General features: G+C 39.6%; 2 protein-coding genes across 9 annotated transcripts in view; one reads left to right on the top strand and one right to left on the bottom strand.

Annotated features, from left to right (window-relative positions):
- The window catches only part of LOC123764265 (uncharacterized), a 32,314-nt gene extending 17,953 nt beyond the window's left edge, over positions 1-14,361 (top strand). For 3 of the 5 annotated variants that reach the window (XM_045751823.2, XM_069315723.1, XM_069315724.1), the window contains exons 6-9: positions 3,834-3,938; positions 6,442-6,650; positions 7,087-7,257; positions 10,187-14,361. In XM_045751823.2, the coding sequence (XP_045607779.2) occupies positions 3,834-3,938; positions 6,442-6,650; positions 7,087-7,257; positions 10,187-10,340 (639 nt within the window). In that variant the 3' untranslated portion in view covers positions 10,341-14,361. The remainder of the gene's footprint in view (positions 1-3,833; positions 3,939-6,441; positions 6,651-7,086; positions 7,258-10,186) is intronic. The other 2 variants (XM_069315726.1, XM_045751824.2) reach the window with 1 other exon arrangement.
- Positions 9,352-26,769, bottom strand: part of LOC123764266 (uncharacterized) — a 22,827-nt gene continuing 5,409 nt past the window's right edge. For 2 of the 4 annotated variants that reach the window (XM_045751825.2, XM_069315727.1), the window contains exons 4-6: positions 26,184-26,278; positions 22,159-22,254; positions 19,938-21,204 (exon numbers count right to left, since the gene is read on the bottom strand). In XM_045751825.2, coding sequence (XP_045607781.1) covers positions 21,068-21,204; positions 22,159-22,254; positions 26,184-26,278 — 328 coding nt within the window. In that variant the 3' untranslated portion in view covers positions 19,938-21,067. Of the gene's footprint in view, positions 9,562-19,937; positions 21,205-22,158; positions 22,255-26,183; positions 26,279-26,769 lie in introns of those variants that run through there. The other 2 variants (XR_006773534.2, XM_045751826.2) reach the window with 2 other exon arrangements.

The following is a 26,769-nucleotide window of genomic DNA, read 5'->3' as shown; positions in this document are numbered from 1 at the left end:
TTCATTGGTTTTTCAGCTTTTTTGCTTTCAAAACATAAAAGTAATTATATACTATGCCATGGGTTCCTCAACAATTAAGTGGTGTGCAGTATGAGAAGAAATGCAAAGTTTTGTTAAACGACTCTCCCAAATCAAGCGGCAGTAGGCCATTGCCTTAAGCTTTTCAATGACAGTTATGCCTCGCTACAGACCAAAAAAAAAAAAAAAGCAGTGAGCCACAACCAGGTCCTAGTGGTAAGCAGGCAAAACATAGGGAAGAGAGTACACCAGAGTCATCACTGCCTGATACAGTATTATAATGGAAGGGGACTTCCAAATACTTAACACCTCTCCTCCTCTTCCATATGCCAACAAGTCATCAATAAAGGTAAGCTATAAATTGTACATTCTATAGTACATAATGTGTGTGTTATGTATGAAATGTATTTTGAAGTTTATATTTTTGGGAGTGTAGAATGGATTAACCCTTAAACCGCACAAAACACACACACACAATTTGACATAACTCAAGTTTTTCAAATATTCATCTGGTGTTATACTCTCAGAATAGCGCATGATTTTCATGTTCATCCAGTTAGAATATAGGTTTTTCAATATAGTTTACTGTAAAAAAAAAATTGTCGATATGGCATTTGAAATGTGCTGCAAATTTAGACAAATATAAATTGTAACTTGAAATGTGTAGAATTTATAAAAAGTCCATTCTGAAGGGAGTCTCCCGTGTAGTACGCTCTCATTTTCTCACTTTCTCGCCAGGCTTTTGGGCTTTATATGCATTTAGTCCTGTAGATAATTTCATTGTGAATACATTGATACCAAATTGAAAGACCTAGGACCAGAATTGAGGTAACAAAGTTGAAAACAGAATACCCATTTTATTGCTCCTTATTAGCGCTCACGCGGGTAACGCTCTGTCACTTTCTCTGTTTGCTGTGGGTGGTACGCCGGACTTTTGGACTTTATATTTGCATATACTCCTATAGAGAATTCTATTGCGAACTCAATGATACCAAAATGAAAGACCTAGGACGGGAATTGAGATGTCCAAAGTGAAGAGAGAGCTCTTGCCCGTTCCCGGGTAAGAAACTCGCTTTCTCGCCGGGCTTTTGGGATTTATATTCATTTAGTCCTGTAGAGAATTCTATTGTGAACACGTTGATACCAAATTGAAAAACCTAGGACGAGAATCGAGATCACAAAGTTGAAAAAGTATACACTTTTCAGAATTACCGCGCCCTCTAATGTAATGAGGAGCTTGGGGTGGCGCAGCGCTCTTTCTGGTTACCGCGGCCTGTTTTCATCACGTCGGCAGGTGGAGATCGCTGCTGTTTTTGACATTACAGTATATGGATATACTTCTCTTGGGAATTCTATTGCGAACACATTGATACCAAAATGAAAGACCTAGCACGAGAATTGAGTTGACAAAACTGAAAGAGTGTAAACATTTTATCCCTCTTGTGTGTTCCCGGGTAACTTTCTCTCACTTCCTCTGTTAGTTGCGGATGGTAAGCCGGGCTTTTGGAGTATATATGCATTTAGTTTTGTAGAGAATTCTATTGCGAACACAGATACCAAATTGAAAATCTTAGGACGAGAATTGACCTGACAAAGTTGAAAAAAATATGCACTTTTCAGAATTTAACCGTGCTCTCCCTCGCGCTCCCGTGAAACGCCCAAGCCCACCTGGGGTATATCTTGAGATATCTTGAGATGATTTCGGGGCTTTTTAGTGTCCCCGCAGCCCGGTCCTCGACCAGGCCTCCACCCCCAGGAAGCAGCCCGTGACAGCTGACTAACACCCAGGTACCTATTTTACTGCTAGGTAACAGGGGCATAGGATGAAAAACTCTGCACATTGTTTCTCGCCGGTGCCTGGGATCGAACCCAGGACCACAGGATCACAAATCCAGCGTGCTGTCCTCTCGGCCGACCAGCTCCCCTCACCGGGTAATGGGGAGGTCGCACCCAGTGAGCGAAAGTGTTAAGTTAATTGTATGTTTTAATAAACACTGTTTGGCATTCGTACTCGAATATTTGAAAGTTGTAGTTAATATACTGTACGTCAAAATAAAGTCAAACACCCCCCCCCCCCACACACACAAAAAAAATAGGGATAATTATAATAATTTTAATGATTTAGGGGATATATTTAGGATGTACTTTATATAAGTGAAAAAGCCCTAATCTGGTATCTCATCAAAACAACCTAAAGAGACAAAGAAAATATTTTGAAATCTGTGAAAAAATCAGCCCCCCAACAATTTAAAGTCCCAAGTTCTGCAAGTTGACTGATTTATTTGTTGACCAATTTCATTTTATAGTTAGGAAAGATTATATATACACTCTCCAGGATGTAAAGGTTACAGCAAAATCACATAATAAACAAAGGAGAAAAAAACTAAAATCTTAAAAATTCCACTAAAAATATTTTTTAGATATGAAGACTAGAATAAATATTCTTGTCTTCATAGGTATGTTTTTGTGCTTCATGATAGATCCAGTGTTTTCCCCTTTGTTAGTTAGCTTCAGGGAGCCACCATTCGGCCCCTCTAGAAAACTAGCTTTAAATGCAATGAAATGTGGCTCTGTTTCCATCCCCCTGCCCCTTTTCTAGGTGTGTTGGTTCGTGGTGTTTCACCTCCTGTTTGTTTGATGATGGTGGGATCTGTGGGTGGTGCTGCCACTTGCTGGCCAGCTGTAACTATGGAGGTTTAATCCAACTACATACAGTACAGTACTGTACTTGGCAAACTGTTATCGTTCAGTTTGTTCCTTTTTCCGAGCCTTACAGTTGTCTGTATTGTTTTGCCTACTTTCTAATGTTTTCTTTGCCGAGGGTGAGGGTAACGATTTCCTGCCCAGTGTTCCTCTTGTAAGGGAGGAAGGGGTCGAGGCTCTGGCTCCTGGTAGGCCATACAGGACTCCTAAGGCTCGTGTGACTCATACAAGTGGAGCTACAGTATTTAGGTAAGATAGCTTCAGGGAGCCACCAAGGACCTACCAGAATGAGGAGCTTCATTACATTTAAAGCTAGTTCTTCTGCTTGCGTGTAATTACCCAAGTACAGTATACTTATAGGATGAGAGCTATGCTCATAGTGTCCTGTTTTTCCAGTACACTGTGATGCTTTGAAACTCCTGACAGCTTTGGCATCTACCACTTATGTGTTCCAACCATCATTTGTGTGTATGAATGTGCACGTGTGTGCTCGGTTAGTTGATCTCCTTTCACCAAATCTTGAATACTGTAACGTACTATGTATAGTATTGCCACTTGAGCAGAGCTTGTCCCTTCAAAATTACAGTTGAACAAAGAGCTTTTTTATTAGGTTACATCATATGGGTAACATTGTATACACCAGGCATTTTTGTAAATTTTGTTGAAACCAAAGGGTTATGTTTTTGTGATGGGGCCAAAACAAGATTGGCATAAAAATATATTAAAATAAATAAGAATGCAGTACTTACTGTATTAAAGATAATTTGAAATTTATTAAAGTTGTTTGAAATTAGTGATGCGGAGTAAACAAAAATTTTTGTATTAAAAAAAAAAAATACCAACTAGATTCCTTCCAAGCCTGTTGTGTATTATTGCCCGTGTTTTAATACATGTATTGGGCAATCTTCATTAATAGAGGAAGAATTTACCAGTAATAGAAAAGTAAGATTATATAGATTAAGTAAAAGATTATAAAGACAACCATCTATTTGCTATATTATCCTAACTCATCAATAAAGTTTATTCTGTACATATAAATATGTTAAAACGTGCTTTTTCTTTACTAGTACATAAAGTAATATGATTGGCATGGTTTTCATGCATCTTGACAGGTGGTGATGTGGATTGCTCAGTTCTCTGATCCAAGTACCCTTCATGCATCTAGACTGTGCCTCTCTTACACTCAATGGCCATTCCATCCTGGTTTGTTTATTCAGGTAAGACTGCGTATTGCTGAAATATTATTACTATTCTTTCTGGAGGGAGTCCCGTCGGCTTCCTGAAGCTATTACCGATTGTACCGTAGTACTAGGCGTCGTCAGACGTAGCGTTCTATTGGCCTACCTAGTACCATGCGCCAGAACCTGGTCCCCTCTAGAGAGGCACAGGGAGTGATGACCTATGAACACTTTACATGTAAATATTATCATCTTTGCCACCATCTAAGGGAGGGCACCCAGGAAGATAGGCAAATCAAAGTGGACTACTGTATGGAAACAAGACAGCAGCCTCAAAAGTGCCAAAAGAACTCCCCAACAATGAAAATAAATGACCAAAATTTCTCGACAAACGCCCTCCTCCCCTAGTTTGCCCCACCACCTCCCTCACCTGAGGGGAGGCAGGAGCTGACCCGGTTCAGCCAGGCTTGCACCCTCTAGTTCTATACTGATGTCATGTCTGTGCCTGGCAGTTGTTGTCGCTCTGGATCCTGTCTCCCGTTATCAAGTGGTGTTTTGCCTTTGAGGCTGTTCTCTTACACGAGTGTTGTGCATGAGCCAGGAGTTTAGTGTACTATACTTAGTTTAGTGTATTTAGTGTATATGCTCAAGGTTTTCTTCCCTGTGCTCTGTAAGTACTGTACTACCTTTGCACTGACAGGGTTGTCTTCTCTGGGGCGGTCGGGCAACACTCTTGTTAGGGATTTTCCTTGTCCTTTCAAGCAAGCTGGTGGTGTGTGACTGACACTTTCCTGGGGTTGGGAGTGATTTTTTAGCTGGTGGGGCATACTATGGTCTGCATGACCTCTGCGCACAGATGTTTCTCCCAGGCTGCTCGTTGCTTTTTTTTTTTTTTTTTCCTGGGGGGGGGGGGTGGAGTGGGTGATTTTCTGGCTTCATTGGTGTTTTGTCCATTTTCTGCTGGGGAGGGGGTTCTACCTTTCATCTTATTAAGCTTGCCTAAGGTGTATGGAGTTGAACCCCCTCTTGTTGCCTCCTTAGCTTTTCCATTGGGTTTGAGTAGCATGGTTGCTTGCACTGACAGGGTTTACCAGCGTAGTAGACCCCAGTGCCTGGGCTTCCTTCAGGCCCTGGGAAACCCCTGCAGGCTCAGTTGTACTACGGATACCTCTTCTGAGCCTAGTCTCGCCTTATGTGACTATGAGGGTAGTTTGCCTGTGCCACTGGACGACGTTCATACATTCTTCCTCCGCCGTGCTGCTTGTTGGGTTGGTGACACCTGTGACCCCGAGTCGTGTGGGACTTGTTTCCCCGGTGTGCTCCATCTTCCTCAATTCTCTGGTAGTTCAAAAGTATCAAGCGGCAGTCGTTTTGCATCTCAAATTTTCTGTTTTGCAGCAGGCCAATTGTGCGCTCGGTTGGATGCCCCGAATCTGCCCCATTTGGTGTTTAGGGATTTGGATTTGGGGGCGTTTGTCACATTGGCCGTGGTTCTGTCCACAAGCCCACCCAAGCCTGCCCGCCCAGCAACCTAGCCCACCCACCCATTAACTCCCCTACCGAGCCTGCCTGCCAGTAAGCCACTAATCCATCCATGCACCTACCCACTCTACCTGCCTTCCAGCTGGCCATCAATCCATTCACCTACCTGCCCACCCAGCCAGCCCACCCATTCACCCGCCAGTCGGCCAAAAATCCACCCACCCACCCACCCACCCTACCTACCCACCTTGTTCTGCCCACCCACCTGCTAACCCTGCCAGCCATCCATTGTTTTGAGACTACAGTTTGTAACCCACGATGTTGCCAAAGAAGCTGCTTGCTACAGATAGTGTCAAGAAGAAGAAAGACATAATTTCTGTAGATTTGAAAAGGAAATTGCCTGACTCGGAGGTGGATTCTCCTTTCACACCGTAACCCCTCTCCTCCTCCCCACCTCTCCATCTCCCTCAAGCTGGCAATGACTCTTCATAAGGTGAAGTACAGTTGAAAACAGTAAAACAAGGCATTTATAATATGTATTATAATTACATTATAAAATTTCATATTGATGTTTTTCAGGGGTGGAATGGATTCATTTTATTTCCATTATTTTAAATGGGGAAATTCGTTTTGCAAGACGAACATTTCACATGACGAGCTAGGTGCTGAAACGGATTAATTCGTTAATTGAGGCTCTTCTGTATATATAAATAATGCATATACACATGCACCACCTGTGTACAGTTATTTACCTAATCATAGTGAAATCGTACGTGCATTTTATTATTAGCATACATTGTATGTACGGTATATACATTTAATTTGTTTGATTTAATTTTTAAGGACACATTTGTAATGCTTTATATTATTTAGAGGAACAACTGTAAGTGATAAGTTATTAGTGATGCTGTATAATAGACAAAATTTTGTTAGCGTCTCAAGCTTTTTTTAATGTTGCTCGTCTATTTTGTTTTAGGCTACTTTATTCCCACCTTATGAAAATAGCAAAGATTTATTTTGAACTGGCTTCATTGTTAATTGTGCCTTCTGTAATCCCCAGGGTATTGTGAGAAGTGCAAGTGGAGAAGTGAACCTCTCTGCTCAGAAGTTAATCCAGTCATCTCGTCCATTAACTGTTGTTGATGTGAATCGGGGCACTGTCAAACAAACGGGTCCACCTGATGTGCATGCCCGCCGAAACTCGTCTGCCTTACACCAGGAGCTGTTGTCTCTGTGGCATGACTTGCCAGATGTGTCTGCTACATCAGAGTGAGTTATTGCATAATGGGATTAATTCTGTTGTACATTATATTTATTTTAAGATGGAATAGACTATACAGTTTAAACTAATTTCTAGATAAAAATGCCCCCCCCCCCTCTGGATAACTAAACTATTCGAAAAATAATTACTTTTAAAAATATAAGACTACAACTTTTGAAAAAAAATCCCTAGCAAGTAAACCATCATTCCAGTTTGCAGTGTAACTCCTGGATTTAAGATAAGAAAAAATTACCATTTACAGTTTTATTTTGTATTAAATGCAATTTTTTTGTATGGGAACCTAACTCGATTATCTCATTAAACCTCTGGGGGGAAAAAAGCCACAGAATTGAAAAAACTGGCAAATGGTTAAGATTGGGAAATTTCTGTAGAAGAAACCCGGAAGATGCAAATATAGTCTGTTCTATGTTTGTGTATTCTCAGGAGTCTTCTGGAGCCTGTTCGAATAGCAGCACCACTAGTCAAGAGATTCTTACACGATTATGATCGTCTTGGTTCCTGCAGTAATGAAGTACGACAAAATTTTATTAAAGCATTCTTGCGTTCTCTCCAGTATACGGCACTGGCCCTTATCACCTGGACCCAGCATGAATGGTAAATACTGTAGTTTTATCTATTTTCAATATAATTCTTGATTATGGTGTTTCTGTAAGGAAACGTAATTGGTGCCCTGTTATAAAAGTGGGTGCTCTGTAGGGTCAGTGCTTAAGGTAGTGGAATTCCACCCTATGGAATTAGGTAAGGCCTGGCCCCCAGGGAAGCAATTCTCAGCAAAAGAATAAGATACCAAAAATATGGTCTGTTGTCTGTGATCGCCTAATCCCCAACTCAAGAAGGGTATGGGAAACTCCAACATTAAAATGCCTATATATAATTTATTGACCCTGACCCCCCAAATATAACAAATACCTTACCTCCTCGATCTTACGTTATCTCTCGGACCCCACATAGACAGACGAGAGTTACAAATGGCAAACTAGAGGTAAGGTCTACCATCCTGAAGGGACAGTACACATCACTTATGTTAACATCCTATAACTCCCAACATGTGTTCACTAGTCAGCCCCACAGAACTTAATACTTGGGACCCACAATAATCGACTAGGATACACACATACAATTTGCACTTGGAACCACTAATGGCACGGTAAGTTACTATATACTGTACTTGTTATTTAAAGAATAAGAAGAGAATAGTGGAAAGAACAGTGCCCACAGCCCAGGTCTACCTCGTAGCTCAGTAATGTAGAAAAGAACTGTCCTCACCATGCGGTTGGCTGTCTGAATGATTTAACTGATTGTACAGTAACAATTACTTATTCTTCGATACAAATACTTGCTTGCCACTAATCGGTTCTAAACATAACCAACATCCTAACTTTGCACTACACTAAAATATGTCAGAGTATTACAACTCTGATCATCTAGGTGATCCTACGTCTGGCAGGGAAACAGGACCGCTATTTTCCAGGCTGAGGTTTCAAGTCCTTTTGAATATAAGAATCCCAGATATTTTATTCCTTCCCAAACCCAATCTATCTATTAATGCTCTATAATTTAACTAGTTAAAATCCCACACAGTCAAGGTCAGTCGCTAAAAGTACTTACGTGAATGGTCATAAATTCACGTGAAACAAACACTTCGATCCTGGTTCCTTGCAGAGTGCCAATCTTGGACCCAGGGTCGTAACATTCCCCAGGTTTTTTCATTTCTTTTTGTAGCTGGAATATGCTTGCATGTTTTCTTGAAGCTTTCAGCACTTGCCTGTTTTGGAGTCCATGGAGGTAGTGAATGAAAACCTTGCCAACTCAAAATGAAAATAAACCATAGAATTTGGTTTTAAATATCCTCATTAGCTTTCCCAAAGTTTCAACGATTTCTTGCAATAATGAGTCTAACAAAAATCATAACGTGATTGGAGCCATATTAATTAAGTTACCATTCATACCCTAATATTTTCCATGCTCAATGGGCTGATTTTACCAAAAAAAAAAAAAAAAAAAAAAAAATTGTTCAACCTGTCATATAAAGAACTACCAAGAAAACCTGTCTGTAGACATTTAACTACATCTAGTATATTCCCACTTTGAATCTTTTTCTAAGGAAATAGAACCCATATTAGTGAATGAAAACCAGGGAATCTCAAGATTTAAATGAACTATAGAATTTGCTTTCAAATATGCTCAATGGCTTTCCCAAGGCCCCTTACTATTTCTTGTAATGTGTCCATCTACAAAAATAATTAAAAAAATATGATTGGAAGCATATTATGAGTTGCCATTTTGGCCAACAAAAAAAATTCCAAAAATGTCCAATGGAAAAATTCCAAAACACTCAACCAGAGATTCTGCAAATCAAGGTTCGTTGAATCAAGGTTCTACTGTACTGATGGTTTGGTAAAGTATTATCATCTCCCACAAAGTTTCCCACATTCATAGGATGGGGAGGCATCAGTCAGGAGATAAAGGGTGAATATAGTAAAATGGATTATATATAATAACAATTAGTGTGGTTATCGTACGTTGATTTAACCTATTATTGTCTGGGTTTTACACCAATTGTGCTGGTAAGGATATAATGGCTATCTATACATGGTTGTAGTGGAGTTCACCTTGACCCATGAACAAAATCTTGCTATTTCATGATTACCATGCCAGTGGGGTAAGCGTCATTGTATAAAATTTCATTATAATTGCACATGCCTACTGATTATGTTCACATGGTTTTTGCAACGCTATATGGATATAATTCCCAAAGTGTCTGGTATCCAACCTTGGTCACACGTACATTCTCATAGGTTCAACTATGGACTTTCCTCAGGATGAACAGGTATTATTTACTGCTAGGTGAACAGAGACATTAGGTTAAAGAAACATGTCCAGCCATTTCTGTCCTACCTGAAAAAAAAAGAGATAAAGTAAAGTATTTGACAGTTTGGTTTCAAAACAGACTGCCATTGTAATTAGTGATGAACTCTGCATTTGCATATCAGTCTCTGTACCTTGGTGTGATCCCTCCACATGTTTGATACCCACTCGGCTATTTGTAATTACTGTACATGAGTGTAGTTACAGGGTAAGAGCTATGCTCATGGTGTCCCGTCTTCCCGGTACTCTTGTCATATAATGCTTTGAAACCACTGACGGTTTTGGCCTCCGCCACCACCTCGCCTAATTTGTTCCAACTGTCTACTACTTTGTTTGTAAAAGTGAGTTTTCTTATTTCTTCGGTAGCTTTTAGTTAATTTAAATCTGACCTCTTGTTCTTGAAGGTTCAGGTCTCAGGAATTCACATGCATACTGATTATGTTCACATGGTGAACATAATCAGTATGCATGTGCATGTGAATTAGTCCAAGAAGGACTAAGCTTTTTTATATACTGTACATTAGTTTATTTTCTGGGGGTTAGGAAAGAGGCAAAATTTTGCACACCCATAGATGGTGCTGATGGCACCCTGGTTTGGAAGCACTGCACTACCCATTGCAAACATTGTACTAGGATCAACACATTTCTGTTTTAGGTCAGCGCAGCGAAATCGGTCTGGATACGGATCCCTCCGTCGGGCTTTGTGTTCAGTCTTTGACGTGGATGAAGTGGACTTGCGTGTTGTGTTGGCCCAGGCAGAGATCCTCGAGCCAGGCTTTTATTCCTATGTTACATCTATGTCTCAATGATTTTTTCTCCTAAGGCTCACTGGTATGCTATACTCAATATTGTACTGTATTGGTTTGCACTGAGTTGGAAATAAATGCCATTAAATATACTTTTTGCTGTAAATAATATTTACCAATGGTTTCATGCTCGAATTCAACGCTGACAGCCCATTTGAGTCTAATAATACTGTACAAATGATTTAAGAATATAGTGCACATTAAGCAATGTGTGTAAAACCAGAGATTTTTTACCTAAAGATTAAATACAAAATTAAAGGAATTATTGAGGAATGCATTATGACTTTGGACTCAATTTAGTGACATTTGATAACATGATTTGCACTAACAATTTGTAGGCAAGGCATTCACAGTAGAATATATTACAACTGTAGTGTCGAGGAATCTTAATTTTCACACTCGGTAATTTGCAAATCTAAATTAAATAGGATGTAAATTTCACATTACAGCCTGACAGAGCCATCCCAATATGTTAAATTTTTAAAATATGATGTAGAAAATCATCAAATTTTAAGAATTTAACCAAATCAAGATGATATGCATGTTTGTTGATAGTCTAATTTGCATCACATCAGTTGTTTTAATTAATATTAGTTTTATCACTTTTTTGCTAAATGTTATTTAAAGAGAGATTTATTTTCAAATAAACAATACCTCAAATCTAGTATTTATTTCTGTATTGATACAGGGAATAATGATGAACTAGAAAATGCTGATTTCGATCAATTTAACTTGGTTAGAATCTAACTGGGTTCATTGTAACTAGTGAAAGGGATTCACCTTAATTGTTTATGCTGTTAGTTCATTGCAGTCGATGGTAAGGAAAGTTAATCTCTTGCTGGACCTTTTGAAATGTAAATTACAATTAGCTTCAATTAAAAAATATACAAAAAGTTTTCAATTAGAGGGTCGACATTTATTTTCATGATTTACATCACAAGCTCATTTGTGGAAAGAAAATTGGATTATCTTTGAATTTTCCTAAATATAATATGGAGACAAAAATCATGTATACATGTCATTTTTGCATAAACAGATAAGTACATCTAGTCATATGATGGGGGAGGGGGGGGATCATTGAAGTTTTTTTTTAGGTTAGAGATTTGCTTCTATAATTACATTACATTCTTACTGATATTTGTTGACTTCTAAATTGATGATTCAGCTGATAAATGTATCTAAAATTTAGGCCTAGGAACTTTTGGATCTGGCTAAATAAGGAAAGTTAGTTATTTAATAGTCATGATTATTTAACAGTACTGTATTTTATATATAATTGTTCTTAAAAGTAAAATATACAATATTGATCAATTTAGATATTTGAGTTGTATGTTACTGTACCATGTAGTGTAGTGCACTCATCATTTGTGCCTTCAAAAAAAATATAAACTTGTGCTAAAAGATATATATATACTTAATTTTGCACTTTGATACGAGATATTTTATGTAATGTAAATTAAAATTTGTATGGGTGAACATAGTGTAATTTGATTTTCAAATACTGTATTGTGATTTTTTGGGCATTTGCTTGCCATATCTACATTGTTTAACCCAATCATTTCACAGTATGCTAATGCTGTATTAGGAGTAAAGTGGGAGATTACTGCATTACCAAAGTTGCTTGCATTTGCAACAGTTATGAGCACATATGAAATATATTTTTTCTGTATGCCATTCATTTTCTAAAGTCATATATATTGTGTAAATGACAAGGGGTCTAATTTATATTTATTTTGAAAGGTATTTTGGTTAATTTTTAGTTTTTAAATATGGAAAATAAAGTGGTTTAATTTTCCTGATGGCCCCCTCAGTGGCTGCGAGCTTAACTCTGGTTCCACCGAGTCTTGGTAAGGAGCAAGGAATTGGGGCCAAAAAGCATAGGCGAAGCTAAGAAAATTATTCACCTCTAGGTTAAAAAAGGCAAATGATTGTAGTTCAGTACATGATAAATACTAGTTTATTTTTCCCAACTGCCACAAAGTTGCAGCCTAGGTCATCTTAAGTCTTGGCCAGCCTGTCCCCCATTCTCACCTGCTGACATTGGTCCAACATCTTTAGCTTTTGTTGGGCCTGATGTCTGCTTCTTACATAGTCAAGTGGTGTTTGCATTCACTAGACCATTACATTCCACTGGGAGCCTATGCTTTTCTACATGTTTGACTGTTTATCTCCAGTAAATTTAAGTCGGTTGCGTTTTGCTGGGTTCCCGGCCATGTTGGTGTCAATTTAAATGAGCGTGCGGATGCTGCCGCTAAGGACGCTATCCGCACTTGTCCCATCTCCCATAAAGGTGTTCCTTATTCCGACTTTTACCCAGTTATTCATGCCTCCATCCTTGCCCGATGGCAGAGTTGTTGGTCTTCTGTTATTGGTAACAAACTGCGTACTCTTAGTCGTGTGTCCCAGTGGCCTTCCTCCTGCCACCATAACTGGCGGTGGGAAACGGCTCTGGCTAGGTTACGTATTGGCCATACCCATTTAACTCACGGTCACTTAATGGAGTGCCGCCCTGCTCCTTATTGTCCAAATTGCATTGTCCCTCTTACGGTCGTACATATCTTTGTTAAATGTCCTGACTTCCAGGACGAGCGTGTCTTGTTTTCCGACCGTCCCCCGCAGTCGCTTGTCCCTCGATAGAATTCTTGGCGACTGATACTTTTGATATCGTTCACCTTATGCATTTTTGTTCTCGTATTGGCATCCTTGGTGGTATTTAGCGCCCTCTGATTATTTTGCGTATTTGATGGTGCTACATAGCCTTCCCGGTTTGGTGCCTTCTTTTGATAATTACTTACTTACTTACTTCTACATGTTTGAACATGGTGTGTGGCCAATTCATCTTGCTACAGCAGTGGCCAGGGTTCCCTTCCCTGGGGTTGGCTCGGGTTTCCCTTATAAACAACCAGAGGGTTGGTGGGGTCCCTTGCAAAGTACTCTTCTAGTCGCCTTCCATTTTGACAGTTTAGTATGCTCCCATGTCATTGCAGTGTGATGCTTTTGCATGCTCCATGCTCTGTTAGAGGTCAAGGTTCTGTCACCCCTATTACTAGTGTCCTTTGTTACAACATTCAACTTTTTCCCAGGACCTCTGGGAAAGGGCGAACCTTGAGATGTTGTACTGAATTACCATAATAGTTTAATCCTGCCTGCCAGTTGTTTGGGCTCTTGGTGGTGGTTCTTAAGACTAGCATCGTTCCTTATTGGTTGTCCTATCTTGCTATGCTTATTTGGTGCACTGCTCCAAGGGCACTGTTATAGTTCCTCTTCCTGTAGGGTTATGGGGTTTTGCATACTCTTTCCAAGCGAGAAGATGGCTGGCCAAGACCTTTGATTTCATCTGGTGGCAGTAAGGTTACTTACCTCATTTCTACAAGCAGTCATTTGTTGCTCCAATGGTGAAACTACTTAAGCTTGAAACCAATGAGGTTCCACTGGAAAAGGGGCTTTGTTACGTTCAGCTGATGCTATTTATACATGTGTTTATATTAGACAACTTGTATAGGGTTGACCATTATAGGTTTGCTTTCCATTCCATGCGTGTGTATGTATGTGTGTAGATTATTGAATACCTGTTGACAAAATGTGATGAAACTATTGCAGTAAACTTACGTACTTTAGATTTTCTCTTAAAATTTATATAAATTGTTAGTAGTTATTGTATAGGGGGTGTTTGTGCATAAAGATGCAATACAGTGTAATAATCAATTTGGTTCTCTTATAATTTTTGTCAAAGCTTGAATGGGAAGGTGTGCGTGCATTTTAGGGAGGAACTATAGTTTTGCAGATGGTGGGTGCCGAGAGCATTAGAATTGACCATATTTCTGTGATTTATCTGCCTTATTCGTGATCAGTTTTCAATCTTGAAAGCACGTAAATAATTTATATAAAAAAAAATATTGGCCACAGGTCACTAGTCTTCGAAAAGAGCTTTATATAATTGCTTGCCATCATGATTTAAAACTGAGCTTTTGCAATGTAAATCATGTACAGAAAGTTTCTCAATAAACTATTACATCTTTACTTATTTAAAGAAATTTTGTAGTACCTAACATTATTGGCAAATTTGTATTAAACTAATAATCATCAAAATGAAAATATGACCCCAACAGCCCAATTCTGATGTCTGCCTTCTGAACATTTTGAATGTTTGACTAAAATTTCTTCAGCACAAAGAATAAGAATATAATGAGTAATGTAGGTAGAATATGCATAGCCCTAATATTGGCTTTATTGCAGAAATTGTTTGCCATCACTAGTACCAACAAGTGTCACACACAGGAACCATGAGCACCACATCATGAATATCAGGGATGCTAAACTCATCAAATAGAACATGCTTGGATACAGTGTACAGAGCCTTCAGTCATTAAACAGTCTCCTAATCTCCAGAAAGACATATCTGGTTTGTAGGAAGTTAAACACTGAACAGCAAAAATCATTCCAGAACTAAGTAGACTGTCATACCAGGAACAGTTGAGGGCCAACATTGCAAACCAGACATAACAGGGCTGATCATTGAAACTTTAAATACTGAACAATTTGGACGATACTCGTCCAAACTACTACTATAAAAAGTCAGATGTAACACAAACAAGGAGCAATTGTTTCAAGTTACCATACAGGACAGAAAACAGGAGATACTTTTTCACCCATATGGTTATAAAACCATGGAATGCCCTACCTGCCAAAACACTGCTGCAATTCAAAATCCAGCTCAATAAAATCAGCAGGATAAATGAAGGAACCTTTTGAGCCCACAGGAGAGAGTCACCCTCAGCTAAATTAAAGTGAACACTACACACCCACTTAATTAGAATCTAAGAAAGCAAGAAGGTATTTGCAATGTTTAGTTAAGTATTTCAGAAATATGTATTATATGTCAGGTCTCTGACCTTACCTTGTTGCTTGCCATTTTTTATCTTTCATAGGTACAAGATGCATTTGTCTGACTTGATGCTGTTACTGGCAAAACATTACCTACAAATAAAATAATTATCAAAATGGTGTCAGAGAAGGGTATTATAGCACTGTACCTACCAATAAAATTTACTTGTCTTGGCATTACTCCACAGAGTTGTAGAGGAACACAAAGGTATAAATAAATTTTACTAAAGAAACCTCCATAGCTGGGACGGGGGGCCCCGACCCCCAAATGGGAGGGGATGGAGCGAGTGTGCCAGAGGTGGGGGGGCTAGGAAGAAAGCAATGACTTCTTACCTGCCAAGGAGGACGAAGGAGAGGAGCCAGGCTTACAGTTCTGACTCAAAGAGAGGTGTTCCAGCAGCAACGTAATGGGCGACAGACTCGATTGTCTCAACAGAAGACGAATGGGAGTGAACAACATAAAGATTGCTGGGAGGATGGACATCAGCCTGGACAGACAGGTTGCCTGGGGGCAGGGATGTGAAGAAGGATCAGGGAAAGAAGACACAGGAGACATGGCAGACCGGGAACACTCCAGATGGAGAACCAGGAGGGGGCCCCTTCGGGACAGAACGTAAAGGAACAGGAGAGGAGGCGGTGGGCGTGTCCAGGTCTAAGGCCTGGAAATGGTTGCGAGACTGAGTAAGGTGGGGAGAGGAGAGGAGAGGTAGAATGCAACACATGAGCATAGGATACGTCAGCGAAAGGGGGCGAGATGGCAAACTTGGCGTTTTGCTTCAGGAAAAGATAAACGATCCTGGTGTTTCAAGTTGAGGATGACTTCCTCAAGTTTGTAGTGTATACACGAGCGGGAGAAGGTAGGGTGGGCCTCACCGTAGTTGAGGCAGCGAGCCTGGGGAGAAGAGCACTCGGACTTAGTGATCATCATCTCCACACATGGGGCATGGATACAAAATACTTGTGCATTTGAGGACATCATGCCTGAACTTTCAGCACTGTGTTGCAAAGTCTAGGAGAGGGAATGTACTCCTGAATGGAGCATCTGGCACCAGCAAGAATTATAGAGGGCGAAAGGGTCCTACTATCCAAGGTAATTTTCACAACTTGTAGGGGCTGATGGCGATGACCACGAGGTCGAGTGAACTTGTCCACATGGAGGACAGAATGGCCTTGGGTTTCAAGGATATGTTTAATATTCTCATGGCAATCATTTAGGTTCCTAACACCAGTTGCAACATGGTGTGGGAGGAGAACAGTGCCAACACTGGCATTTAACCGAGCGTTTTTGGAGGCCTGAATAAGGGTTTCCCCCAATGCAGGACGATGCGGCTAAGCGGGTAGCTGCATCCTGAGGAGCAGCAGCGATGATACGTGTACCGAGACGAGTGGGGGTTAAAAGTAACAGGCAGCTACCGAATCAACAGGGTGTTTATGGAGGAAGAAATCATCAGGAGTAGAATCCAGGTGGTGGAGATCAAAGTATTTAACCCATGTAGCAGGACCCAACCCGTTCTCGCACTTTCTTATAGTCAATATTGACTTATTAAATACGTGCATATGTGACATACTAAATTATTGTGAATATTTTAGTTTACCTTGAAAAGCTTCATAGAAAACACAGACCTTACCTAACCTTCTTAGTATGTTAAGATAAGCATCTTATTGCTTCGTAATTACAATTATTACTTAACTTATAATTGGTTAAGTAATAATTGTAATTACGAAGCAATAAGATGCTTATCTTAACATACCAAGAAGGTTAGGTAAGGTCGGTGTTTTCTATGAAGCTTTTCAAGGTAAACTAAAATATTCACAATAAATTAGTATGTCACATATGCACTTATTAAATAAGTCAATATTGACTTAAAGAAAGTGCGAGAACGGGTTGCAGGACCAAACAAGGCATGGTACGTATTAGTACAGGATGGGATCGTGCGAGTGCAGCTGTGGCGGGTACAGCGTTGAGAACCCCCAGAGAGAGGGGTTAAAAGGCGAAGTAGTAACAATGAGAGACGGAGCCGTGCCAGGGGACGAGATGGTCACTACTGGGGACTTGGGACTCGACCCTACCACCTACTCCAGTCTGGGCCCAATGAAGCGGGGGCTATCGAGCCCAGTCTTCCATCACAGTCCGACTCGGGGGCCTGGGCGCCCACCCCATGAGGTTGGGTAAAAAAGGTCATGTCATTATCCATATATCATATATTTTAAAAGGTCTGGGGCCTGGAACCAAGGGATACCACCTACCAGGGAAGCCGAGCATGGGCCAGTGCAGGAAGGGGTGCTTCATTCCCAGTTGTGCTCCCCCTTTTTACAAGGAGAGTACTACTGCTTCATCCATTCTCCTATACTGGTGCAAAGACCTCATTCTCCCTTTCACCCCAGCCTGGACACCCAGCCAGCCACTCACAGGCGACCCAACAGGTGGTCCGTTGACTCACAAGACCCCTACGTTTGTGTTCGTTCTCACGTATTACTCCCAAAGAGGGAGAGAAAAGGGGGTGGAGGCAACCCTCACTGGTCCCAGAGAGGTGTACGTGAGCCCCCCTCACCACGATCAGGAAACACAATGGAGGGGGCTTTTAGGTGGTAGCGGACCCTATAAACACTGTGTGACTGATTGGACCCTATATCAATCTCGTTTGCAGTAGTGTACCCCATAGAAATTCCAATATACTGTACTATCGTTTTCTGTTAACATTCCTACAACCCATTCTCTTGATATTTTCAAAGCACACAATATTGTATATAATGTTGATTGGCAAAGCACCATTATTATATGTAATAATTAATAGTGCTTATTATAATTTACTGAGAACTACCAAGATTTCTCGAAACAAAACTACAAGCCTTCAATAGGATATAGCTGATCCATGATATTCGAATAGCATTGAAAATACAGTGGTACTTCAGCTTACGAATTTAATCCGTTCCCAGAGGCGGCTCGTAAGCCAAATATTCATAAACTGGAGCGAATTTCCCCATAAGAAATAATGGAAATTGAATTAATCCGTTCCAGACTCCCTCAAAAAATTAACTTCAAAGTAAATTTTATACCCAATTCACCCAAATCTTCAGTATGTACAAGTTATTACTTACCTTTACTGATGACTCTTGTTGGCATATCGAGGAGGGGGAGGCAGAGAGGTGTTAGTGTTTGGAAGGCGAGTCCCCTTCCACTATAACATCAGGCAGTGATGACTTCTCTGGGGTACACTCTTTGTCATGCTTTGCCTGCATACCACTAGGACCTGCTTGTGGCTCACTGCTTGCTTGTCTCGCTAAGAATGTTTAAAAACACTTGTTTTTCACTACATTTTAACACTTGTCTGTAGTAAGACATCAGTCATTTAAAAGGTCAATACAACGGCCTGCTACAGCTTTATCTGGGCGAGTTTTTTCAACAAAACTAATGTACAATTATGTTACGTTGTTGGGTAGATTAGATACACAGTGTTTAGTGGGTTTACATACTTATTTAGTAGTCATGGCTACAGCAGTGTTGTAGACGTTGAGACAGAGCTTCGACACAGAGCAGACAGCAGACTACGACTGCATCGAGCTACAACGCTCTCCTTCCCCATCGAGTTTAGACACTCACGATTCCCCATCAAGCCACCACATTCTCCCGCATAGAGCTCCACGACTCCGGCCTCAGTCAGCTCTCTGCTTTGCTCCAAGCTCTGTCTCAATGTCTACGACACTGCTGTATCCAAGACTACTAAATAAATATGAAATCCACTTAACACCAAGTATCTAATCTACCCAACAATGTAACAATCGTACTTTACAAAATTTTGCAGTTCTTCCCATACTTCAGAAATTTTCATAATGAGGAAGTGACATCCTCCACTGCCTCTACTCAACTATTTTCTTAGGTTGAGCCTTACCACTGACTTTCTTGGGACCCATGGCAAGATATATAATAATTACTTTTATTTTCAAACACCCAAAAAAAACACTGAAATATTTTACAATGAATTCGGGCGTGATTGTCACTAGGCGAGAGCCACTGGTAAACTGAGGCGCGATCGCCGTGCCACCACACACTAGGTCGGTCATGTGTATCAACTCGTTTCCCAAGGCAAAGCTCATAACCCGATTCAAATTTTCAGAAGGCATTGGGCTCGTAACACGAAAAGTTCATAAATAGGGGCATTCATAAGCCAAGGTGTCACTGTAGTACATAAATTTCACAACCCAAGTGGGACTGGAAAAATAAAATTATCACTAATATTGGACCAATCACAACTATTCTGCTGTCTACGGCGATGGGCGAGTACTATGGGACATACCCCATACATGAGGAAGGGTTGGTGCCTTGAAAAAAAACAATAACTGGAAATCTACCACAGGTACTATGAATATTAGACGCATAGGGACTACTAGCATTTAGTCACACAGGTGCTATGTTATAACAAAAATGGGTTGCAGAATAATGGACATGGTAAACTGTTAATGACAAAATGACGACAAACAATACATTGCAATTCAATATTGTACTGGAATTATTTGTTATAATCTGCAAAGTACTCTGTTTTGGCTTATTGATGTGTTGTAGTGCATTATGTAAATTTTCAATACTGTACTGTATACCAAACCACCATAACTGTACTTTTCTTGATAATATAAATGGTGCAACAGTTGATTCATATACAGTACTGTATATAGAATACAGCAGTGTTTATTTTAAACCAGTGTCAGGATACAAGCCACTGTCAAATTGTATTTATTTTCCATCCTACAAAAGTGGAATGCACAATAATGATGTACAGTATACATGTAATGTATGCATATAAAAATGTCATCTTAAGTTTCCTTACTGCTTTGGTGAAATGAACAATAAAAGACTCAAGCTTGGAAGAAAACCAGAGCCGAGTTACCCATTGAAGCATTGTCATGGAAGAGGCAGAGATTGTCTATGATAGGTTCAGCTGTCTTCATTCACTAACATTCTTACTTTGCCAACATTCACTTTACTCCATTAGTTACTCATATTCACTTGGAACCATTGCTGTTACTCTCACACTAAACCATCATTATTACTCACATTCACTAAACCATGACCATTACTCACTCATTTAAACCATTACTGGACATGTCAAGCTTGTTTGAAAGGAATTATCATCCTAATCATTTTCCCCAGATTTTATGCACTGGTCTTCCTTCTTGGTGCTCTTCACACACCACCTTGTGTACATCAGCTCCCTGAGCAAACCTAATTCTTTCCAGATTTGTTGTCTAGGTGGCAGCAAACAAACAAATTCACTTCTAACACAGCTGAACCACAAGAGAGATTGTTTTAAGATGCTACTGCAGAGCTCCGAACACTTGAAGACATAATGACTCATGTGTTTGGAGAAGACTTTGCATGTCATAACTCACATTTGGAGTAATGGATAAAAAGAGATGCCAACAATTCATCAAAGCATGATAAATGTTGAAGCAATATTGTGGGATAAAACTCGTGCCTCTGTCCTCCTTGGTAATGTACCTCTCTAGGGTAGCCAGAGACAAGAGTTCAGTCCCACCACATTGCTGTAAAAAGATTCCCCTGCAAACTATATCTGTGAAATTCATAATCCATATATTGCATAATTACACCTGTATGAATCACAAGTAGAATCATTATGTCAAAGCTTTGCCTCTGGTCACCTCATGTTTGCCATCCTAAATTAAAATTGTATTATTAGATTACTGTACTGTACTGTATAAACTTTTGATGCATGTTATTATTCCTCGATAGGTATTCAAACTACCTTAACGCTATCAAAAGAAACTAATTACTTACAGATTGTCAATAAAAAATCTGGTCTTTGGAGCATGGACTACACCAAATAATGGCATCAAGCAAGAGGTGTTTTGAAATAAAATGGATTAAATTCATTGAATCCAATAGCTATTTCTCCATTTTGTGGGTTGACTTTCACTGGATAAACCATTGCAGATAAATCCTGGCGTGTCTTTGGATGGTGACACTTGCCTGAAAAAACACAAAAATTTAACAAAAGTACTTAACAAAACTGATTACAATTTTAAACACTTATTATTTTAGGCACCACCATTCAAAGACTTAGTGCTCCCTGGACTGATATTGTCAAGTCCCAATTAACAAAATTGAGTAATTAACAAAACAGCACTTGTTTAGTCAGTGAACCAGTGTGACAAGCAATGTTGAAAAACCCAGCCTACACCGACAATACTAACTATACTCCAGACGACGGGTCACACTAATGTGGCTGAAGATATGATGACCAAAACACACCAGAAGATGCTGAAACGACAAAGTTTCAGTCCAGGATGGACAGAAACATTGTCATTTCAACATCTACTGATGTGTGGTTTGGTCAGCACTAACTATACTCTCACCTTTTATTTAGGTCTTAGGAAAAACAAAAATTAACAGTCTCATGTTTAGAATCTTGTCACTGATAATGAATCTTAAAATAATGTATTTCTTACCACAGTACTGTACCTATATTACCAACATATTAGAACACCTTAGGCTGAAATGTTATGAGTGATTAGCAGCCTTATAAAAAAATATATAATAATGTACAAGGTGTGTACAATATATGTATGCAATATATTATAACCAATGTATTTTATATATACAATTTTTAATTATTATTATTATTATTATTATTAGTCTATTTCAAAAACCATAATGACTACATCAGAGTACTGCAAAGCCAGTAAACACCCCAACACAGAAATATAAATACAGTATAGAAACAGACAGATTACATCAAAATACAGTAATCCCAATTCAATTACTGGTATGTTTGAAATACTGTACAAGCATCAAAGTGTGCTTGCTAATATATCTTTACATGTAAGTATGTAAAGGAATATTTAATCTATTTATATTCTGATACACTACAGAATGGTGAATAACATTTTCATGATGAATGACAACACATGCAATTCACTTTACCTGTCACAAGGTTAAATTTCCATCCATGATATGGACACCTGACACACAGTGAGCGGTCAGGGAGTGCCTCTATATCTCCTATGTGAAGGGGTCCCCCTTCAAATAAACAAAAAAATTTAAATTTATTTACCCTTCTGATCCTTGGACAAACCCTCAAATAAAAGCAAGGAAGTGTGTAACTCTTCGCTCACAGAAATAGGCATCAAATACCCCCTTATATGGTACATTAAAACAGCTCAAACACCATTATACACAGACTAGCATATATTTTATGGCAAATTTTCAGTCAGTCAGCATCCTACTCATAATCAAGTGGAATTTTTACATTTTTACACAAAAGATCAGAATAATATATTTAGCAGTGAATATCCAACATGTTTCAGTGCTTAGCTTAAACCTAAAACTCATAACCATATTCAACTATAATTTTGTACTTCTGTATTGTAAAAATGAAGCCCAAACATCAGTGATAAGGAGTAAAAACCATTACTTCTACAAGTTCCTTGAAAGGTTCCAAGAAAGGAAGTTGCAAATGTGTTCAATATATAACAAAAATAGGGTGTAGTGAAACTTCTTTATGAGCCAATCATTGAATGCTTTTTACATCCTAGCCAATATTTTCTACTCTAGACTCTTAACACCAGCCAAACTCTCTAACCTTAATTCCTTTGGTGACAAGGATCTTTGTAAATTATTTTGTCAAGAAGAATAGGGAAAGGACACAATAGAGTCCAATTCAAACTGAGGAGCCAGCTGGAGACGACACAAAAGTAATACTCTCTACACACCCATTAAGCAACAATCAGAAATGAGGAATCCCACTTATCATTCTGATAAAACCATATCTCTGCTGCCACTCTGCCACCATAAGTGTAGGGATAAAGAGAAAAATCAAGGGAAAAGGCCAAGCCATTACGACTACAGTATATAGCACTTGGAAGAGATCAGGATAAGGATTTGGGAAAGGAATGGTGCCCAACCACTCGGACGATTGGAGATCGAATGCCGATCTGCATGAAACGAGACCATCACTACTCTCCAGCCCAAGTGGTTGGGTGTACCATAAGTGTAGACAAAGCCAGAATGGAAGCCCAGGCCTAGATAGGAGCATTTTAACACTTTCAATGTTAATGTTATGTTAATATGTTCCAACACCTTATTCCTGAGCTGAGGCCCCATGGATGCTCTCTGAGCCATCATGCCATTTATAACAAAACTGCAAAAGCTGCAGTAACAAGAAAAACAAACAAACACAGGGCTCTTATCCAAACTGCAAACATGGGGAATAGGCAAGTCATGTGAATGGAAGAGGAACCAGAGCAGAGACCATACTTACTGAAGGACACTAGGCCCTCATGACTGATGAAAGGGGGGGGGGGGGTAGCTGGAGTAGGGTCTTGAGTTTCTGGGTCTGCCATATGGTGGCAGGTGAATGTAACTACAGTAGATGTTGGGTTTGGACAGTGTGTGTCCAGGTACATAGTTTCTGTAAGGGCTGCCGATGTTTCAATACAGTTGCTTGTTTTGGGGCACTACTTTTCTGGTGGCTTTCCTTTTTGCTTGGGTTGATCTAGTATCCCTGGATTTCCTTGTCTCCGAGTGTGCCCAACTCTGGTTTTGGTCCCCGGTAGGCACTTGTGACTTAAAGGGGCCTGGTGGGGTGCACAGGCTTGGAACTAACCAGGCTGATAACTAAGAGCTACTGAAGGAGCCCTTCCAGAAGGATAAATAAAAAACCAACAGGAAAGCAGAAAATTGAAAATAACATCCAAAGATCAAAAGGGCTCCAAAAGAGTTTGGGAGGGATGAAAGTAAAAGAAATCACGGAGCACCACAGTCTCCGTGGTGTAGTGATAAGACACTCGCCTGGCGTTCCGCGAGCGCTATGTCATGGGTTCGTATCCTGGCCGGGGAGGATTTACTGGGCGCAATTCCTTAACTGTAGCCTCTGTTTAACGCAACAGTAAAATGTGCACTTGGATGAAAAAACGATTCTTCGCGGCAGGGGATCGTATTCCAGGGACCATAGGATTAAGGACTTGCCCGAAACGCTACGCGTACTAGTGGCTGTACAAGAATGTAACAACTCTTGTATATATCTCAAAAAAAAAAAAAAAAAAAAAAAAAAAAAATGCCATCCCAATTTAAGGGAAAGGAACCGAGGAGAGATCCAACTAAAATTCAAATAAGAGCTTTGAAGGAGCACTCCAATAACTTACAGTGTTGGGTTTGAGCAGGTGCCCAAGGAACATCCATATTAAAATGAATATGAGCACCACCACAAACAGGGATGGAATTATATATGGAACTGGTGAAGCACAAGCAAGTGCTGAAGTGCCTCTTGGGCAATTCATACTGATGATGAAAGGAGGGATGCTATTTGCCTCCTATGCAGAGATACATAACCACTAAAAACTTGACATGCAGAGTTTGGCTAAGAGCCTTGAAAACTTGAAGGGGTCAGAAGTGGTCAAGTTGGAGCAACTGCAGCCAAGTCTAGGGACGAAGGCAAGGCCAGTCACATCGGAGCCAGAATAATGTGGTACACAAAAGTCCATACCTTCAACAGAATGGACAGCAGCATCCAGTCTGGAGAAAACAAAGCATCTCCCACTGACCCCAACAGAGATAAAGCACATTCAAGACAAATACCCCTGGATTGGGAAATGGAGCTACATACACTCCAGGAAGTTTAAAATTCCAGGTGGAGGTAAAAAGATAGATCCACCTGAGGAAGGTCTAACATATCACATTTAAAGAAAGAAGGCCACAGCCACCTCCCATTACATCTCAATTGAACAAAAGAAAGGTCATCTACAGGCACATACAAAATTTCTTGAATATGAAATGCATCAAGTATTAAATAAGAAGTCAGAAGTGAGGTGATAGATCGGTATCAGCAGAAGAAGCAGGGAACAGATATTGTGAACCCAAAGGAACCAAGTAAATGACCTAAAGTAGGGAATGAGATGCCTCTGTACCTCAGAATGACACACAGGTACTGCACTGTATTTAGAATCAAGTATTGTACAGTACTCAACATTCCCCTCAAAATAATAGGGAAGGGAGGCAGTAAAAGACCCTAGACAGACAAGACCAAAGACTGCATGCACCTAAACCACACACTGCCTGAAAGTGCCTGGTAATACTGTAATAGAGAGAAGTAATACTGTAATGAGAAGCAAGATCAGGAAGATCAATATCCACACAACCCTTATCTCATACAACTGAAAAAGACCCTCCACCTAACAAGTCCCAGTACTAAAGTAGGATTCGTTCTCAACTCACATTCGGGAATTCAGAATCGTGTCCAAGAAGAGACACAAATGGTTGGGCATGTTTCCTATCACCTAATCTTCCTGTTCACCTAGCAGTAAATAGATACCCAGGAGTTAGCCAGCTTCTTGTTGGGTTGCATCCTGGGGAGGGTCAGTACTTTGATATTAGGGCACCTCAATATAAGCCTAACATGTACATATACACTGGCTGCTGCTCCAACAAAATTAATTATTATTATTATTATTACTATTAAGTGCTAGTTGGATGAAACCATGTCACACCCAGTTGGTGTTTAGGGTATTGATCACTTTTTTGTAGTGTATTACAGGAAGCTGATGCATTGGCGGCTTGAGTTACTCACCATTCTTTCCTTTATTTTCCTTGACAAAGCAATTTACAGACTTGTCAGGATGCAAAGCAATAATAACAAAAGCCTAGCAGGGGGGGGTACGGGATTCAGAGTAGGTAATAATAATAGCTCTACTGCAGGAAGGCTTCGAGGGGCTTCAGCTCAGACAGTAAAGATCATATAATAGATTGAATATGATACTGTACACTCAGAGTGAAGACCTATTTTGAGTTTGTTAATATTGAATGATATATTGTGTGATATAAATAAGTTATTGCACAGAAAGCTGATCTATTAACAAAAGTGAATGGAACAGTTAGGGCCTGTGCCAGCAGATAATGCTATATTTCATTTTCCATTTTTTGCCTAAGGAAATTATTTCTTGACAAGTACAAACCTGAATGAGGACAATGCTCAGATATGGCATAAACGATGTCACCAAGGCGGAAAAGTGCTACTTCTTGCTCATTTACCTTCACCAGGCAGCCAGTTCTACAAGGAAATACAAATATATATACAGTATATATTATACACATATACAAATACCTTTTTGCTTAAATACTGAACTGGACCATGCTTCAACATTTATTTAAGGGACACCCATTTACAAACCATTTATTTTTTAAAAAGACAAATCAACTACAGCTATCCTTTAATTTTTAGTACCATACAAAGTAAAAGCTATTTTTTTTGCTTCAATCAATGGTTCCAATGCTAACTTACTAAACAAAAAGTGTGATAAATGTTTCCAAATACAATAACAGTACAGTATTGTATCAATTGAATTCTTTATTTTCTGTCCCTTTAATGTCCTACCTTTTCACATCACTGTATACACCAAAATTATAAGTTAAAGGTAGTCTCCACCTTATGAATGGCATACAGTATGTTCCAAGAAGGCATTTATAAGTCAGCCATTTGTGACTTGGAATCAGATCTTCCATAGGTGTAATGCTATACATGGCAACGACTTGATAATGGTC

Source organism: Procambarus clarkii, chromosome 82 (genome assembly GCF_040958095.1).
Source record: "Procambarus clarkii isolate CNS0578487 chromosome 82, FALCON_Pclarkii_2.0, whole genome shotgun sequence".
Lineage (NCBI taxonomy): Eukaryota > Metazoa > Arthropoda > Malacostraca > Decapoda > Cambaridae > Procambarus > Procambarus clarkii.
Note: the sequence above shows the minus strand (reverse complement) of the source record. Positions and strands in the feature narration are given on the sequence as shown.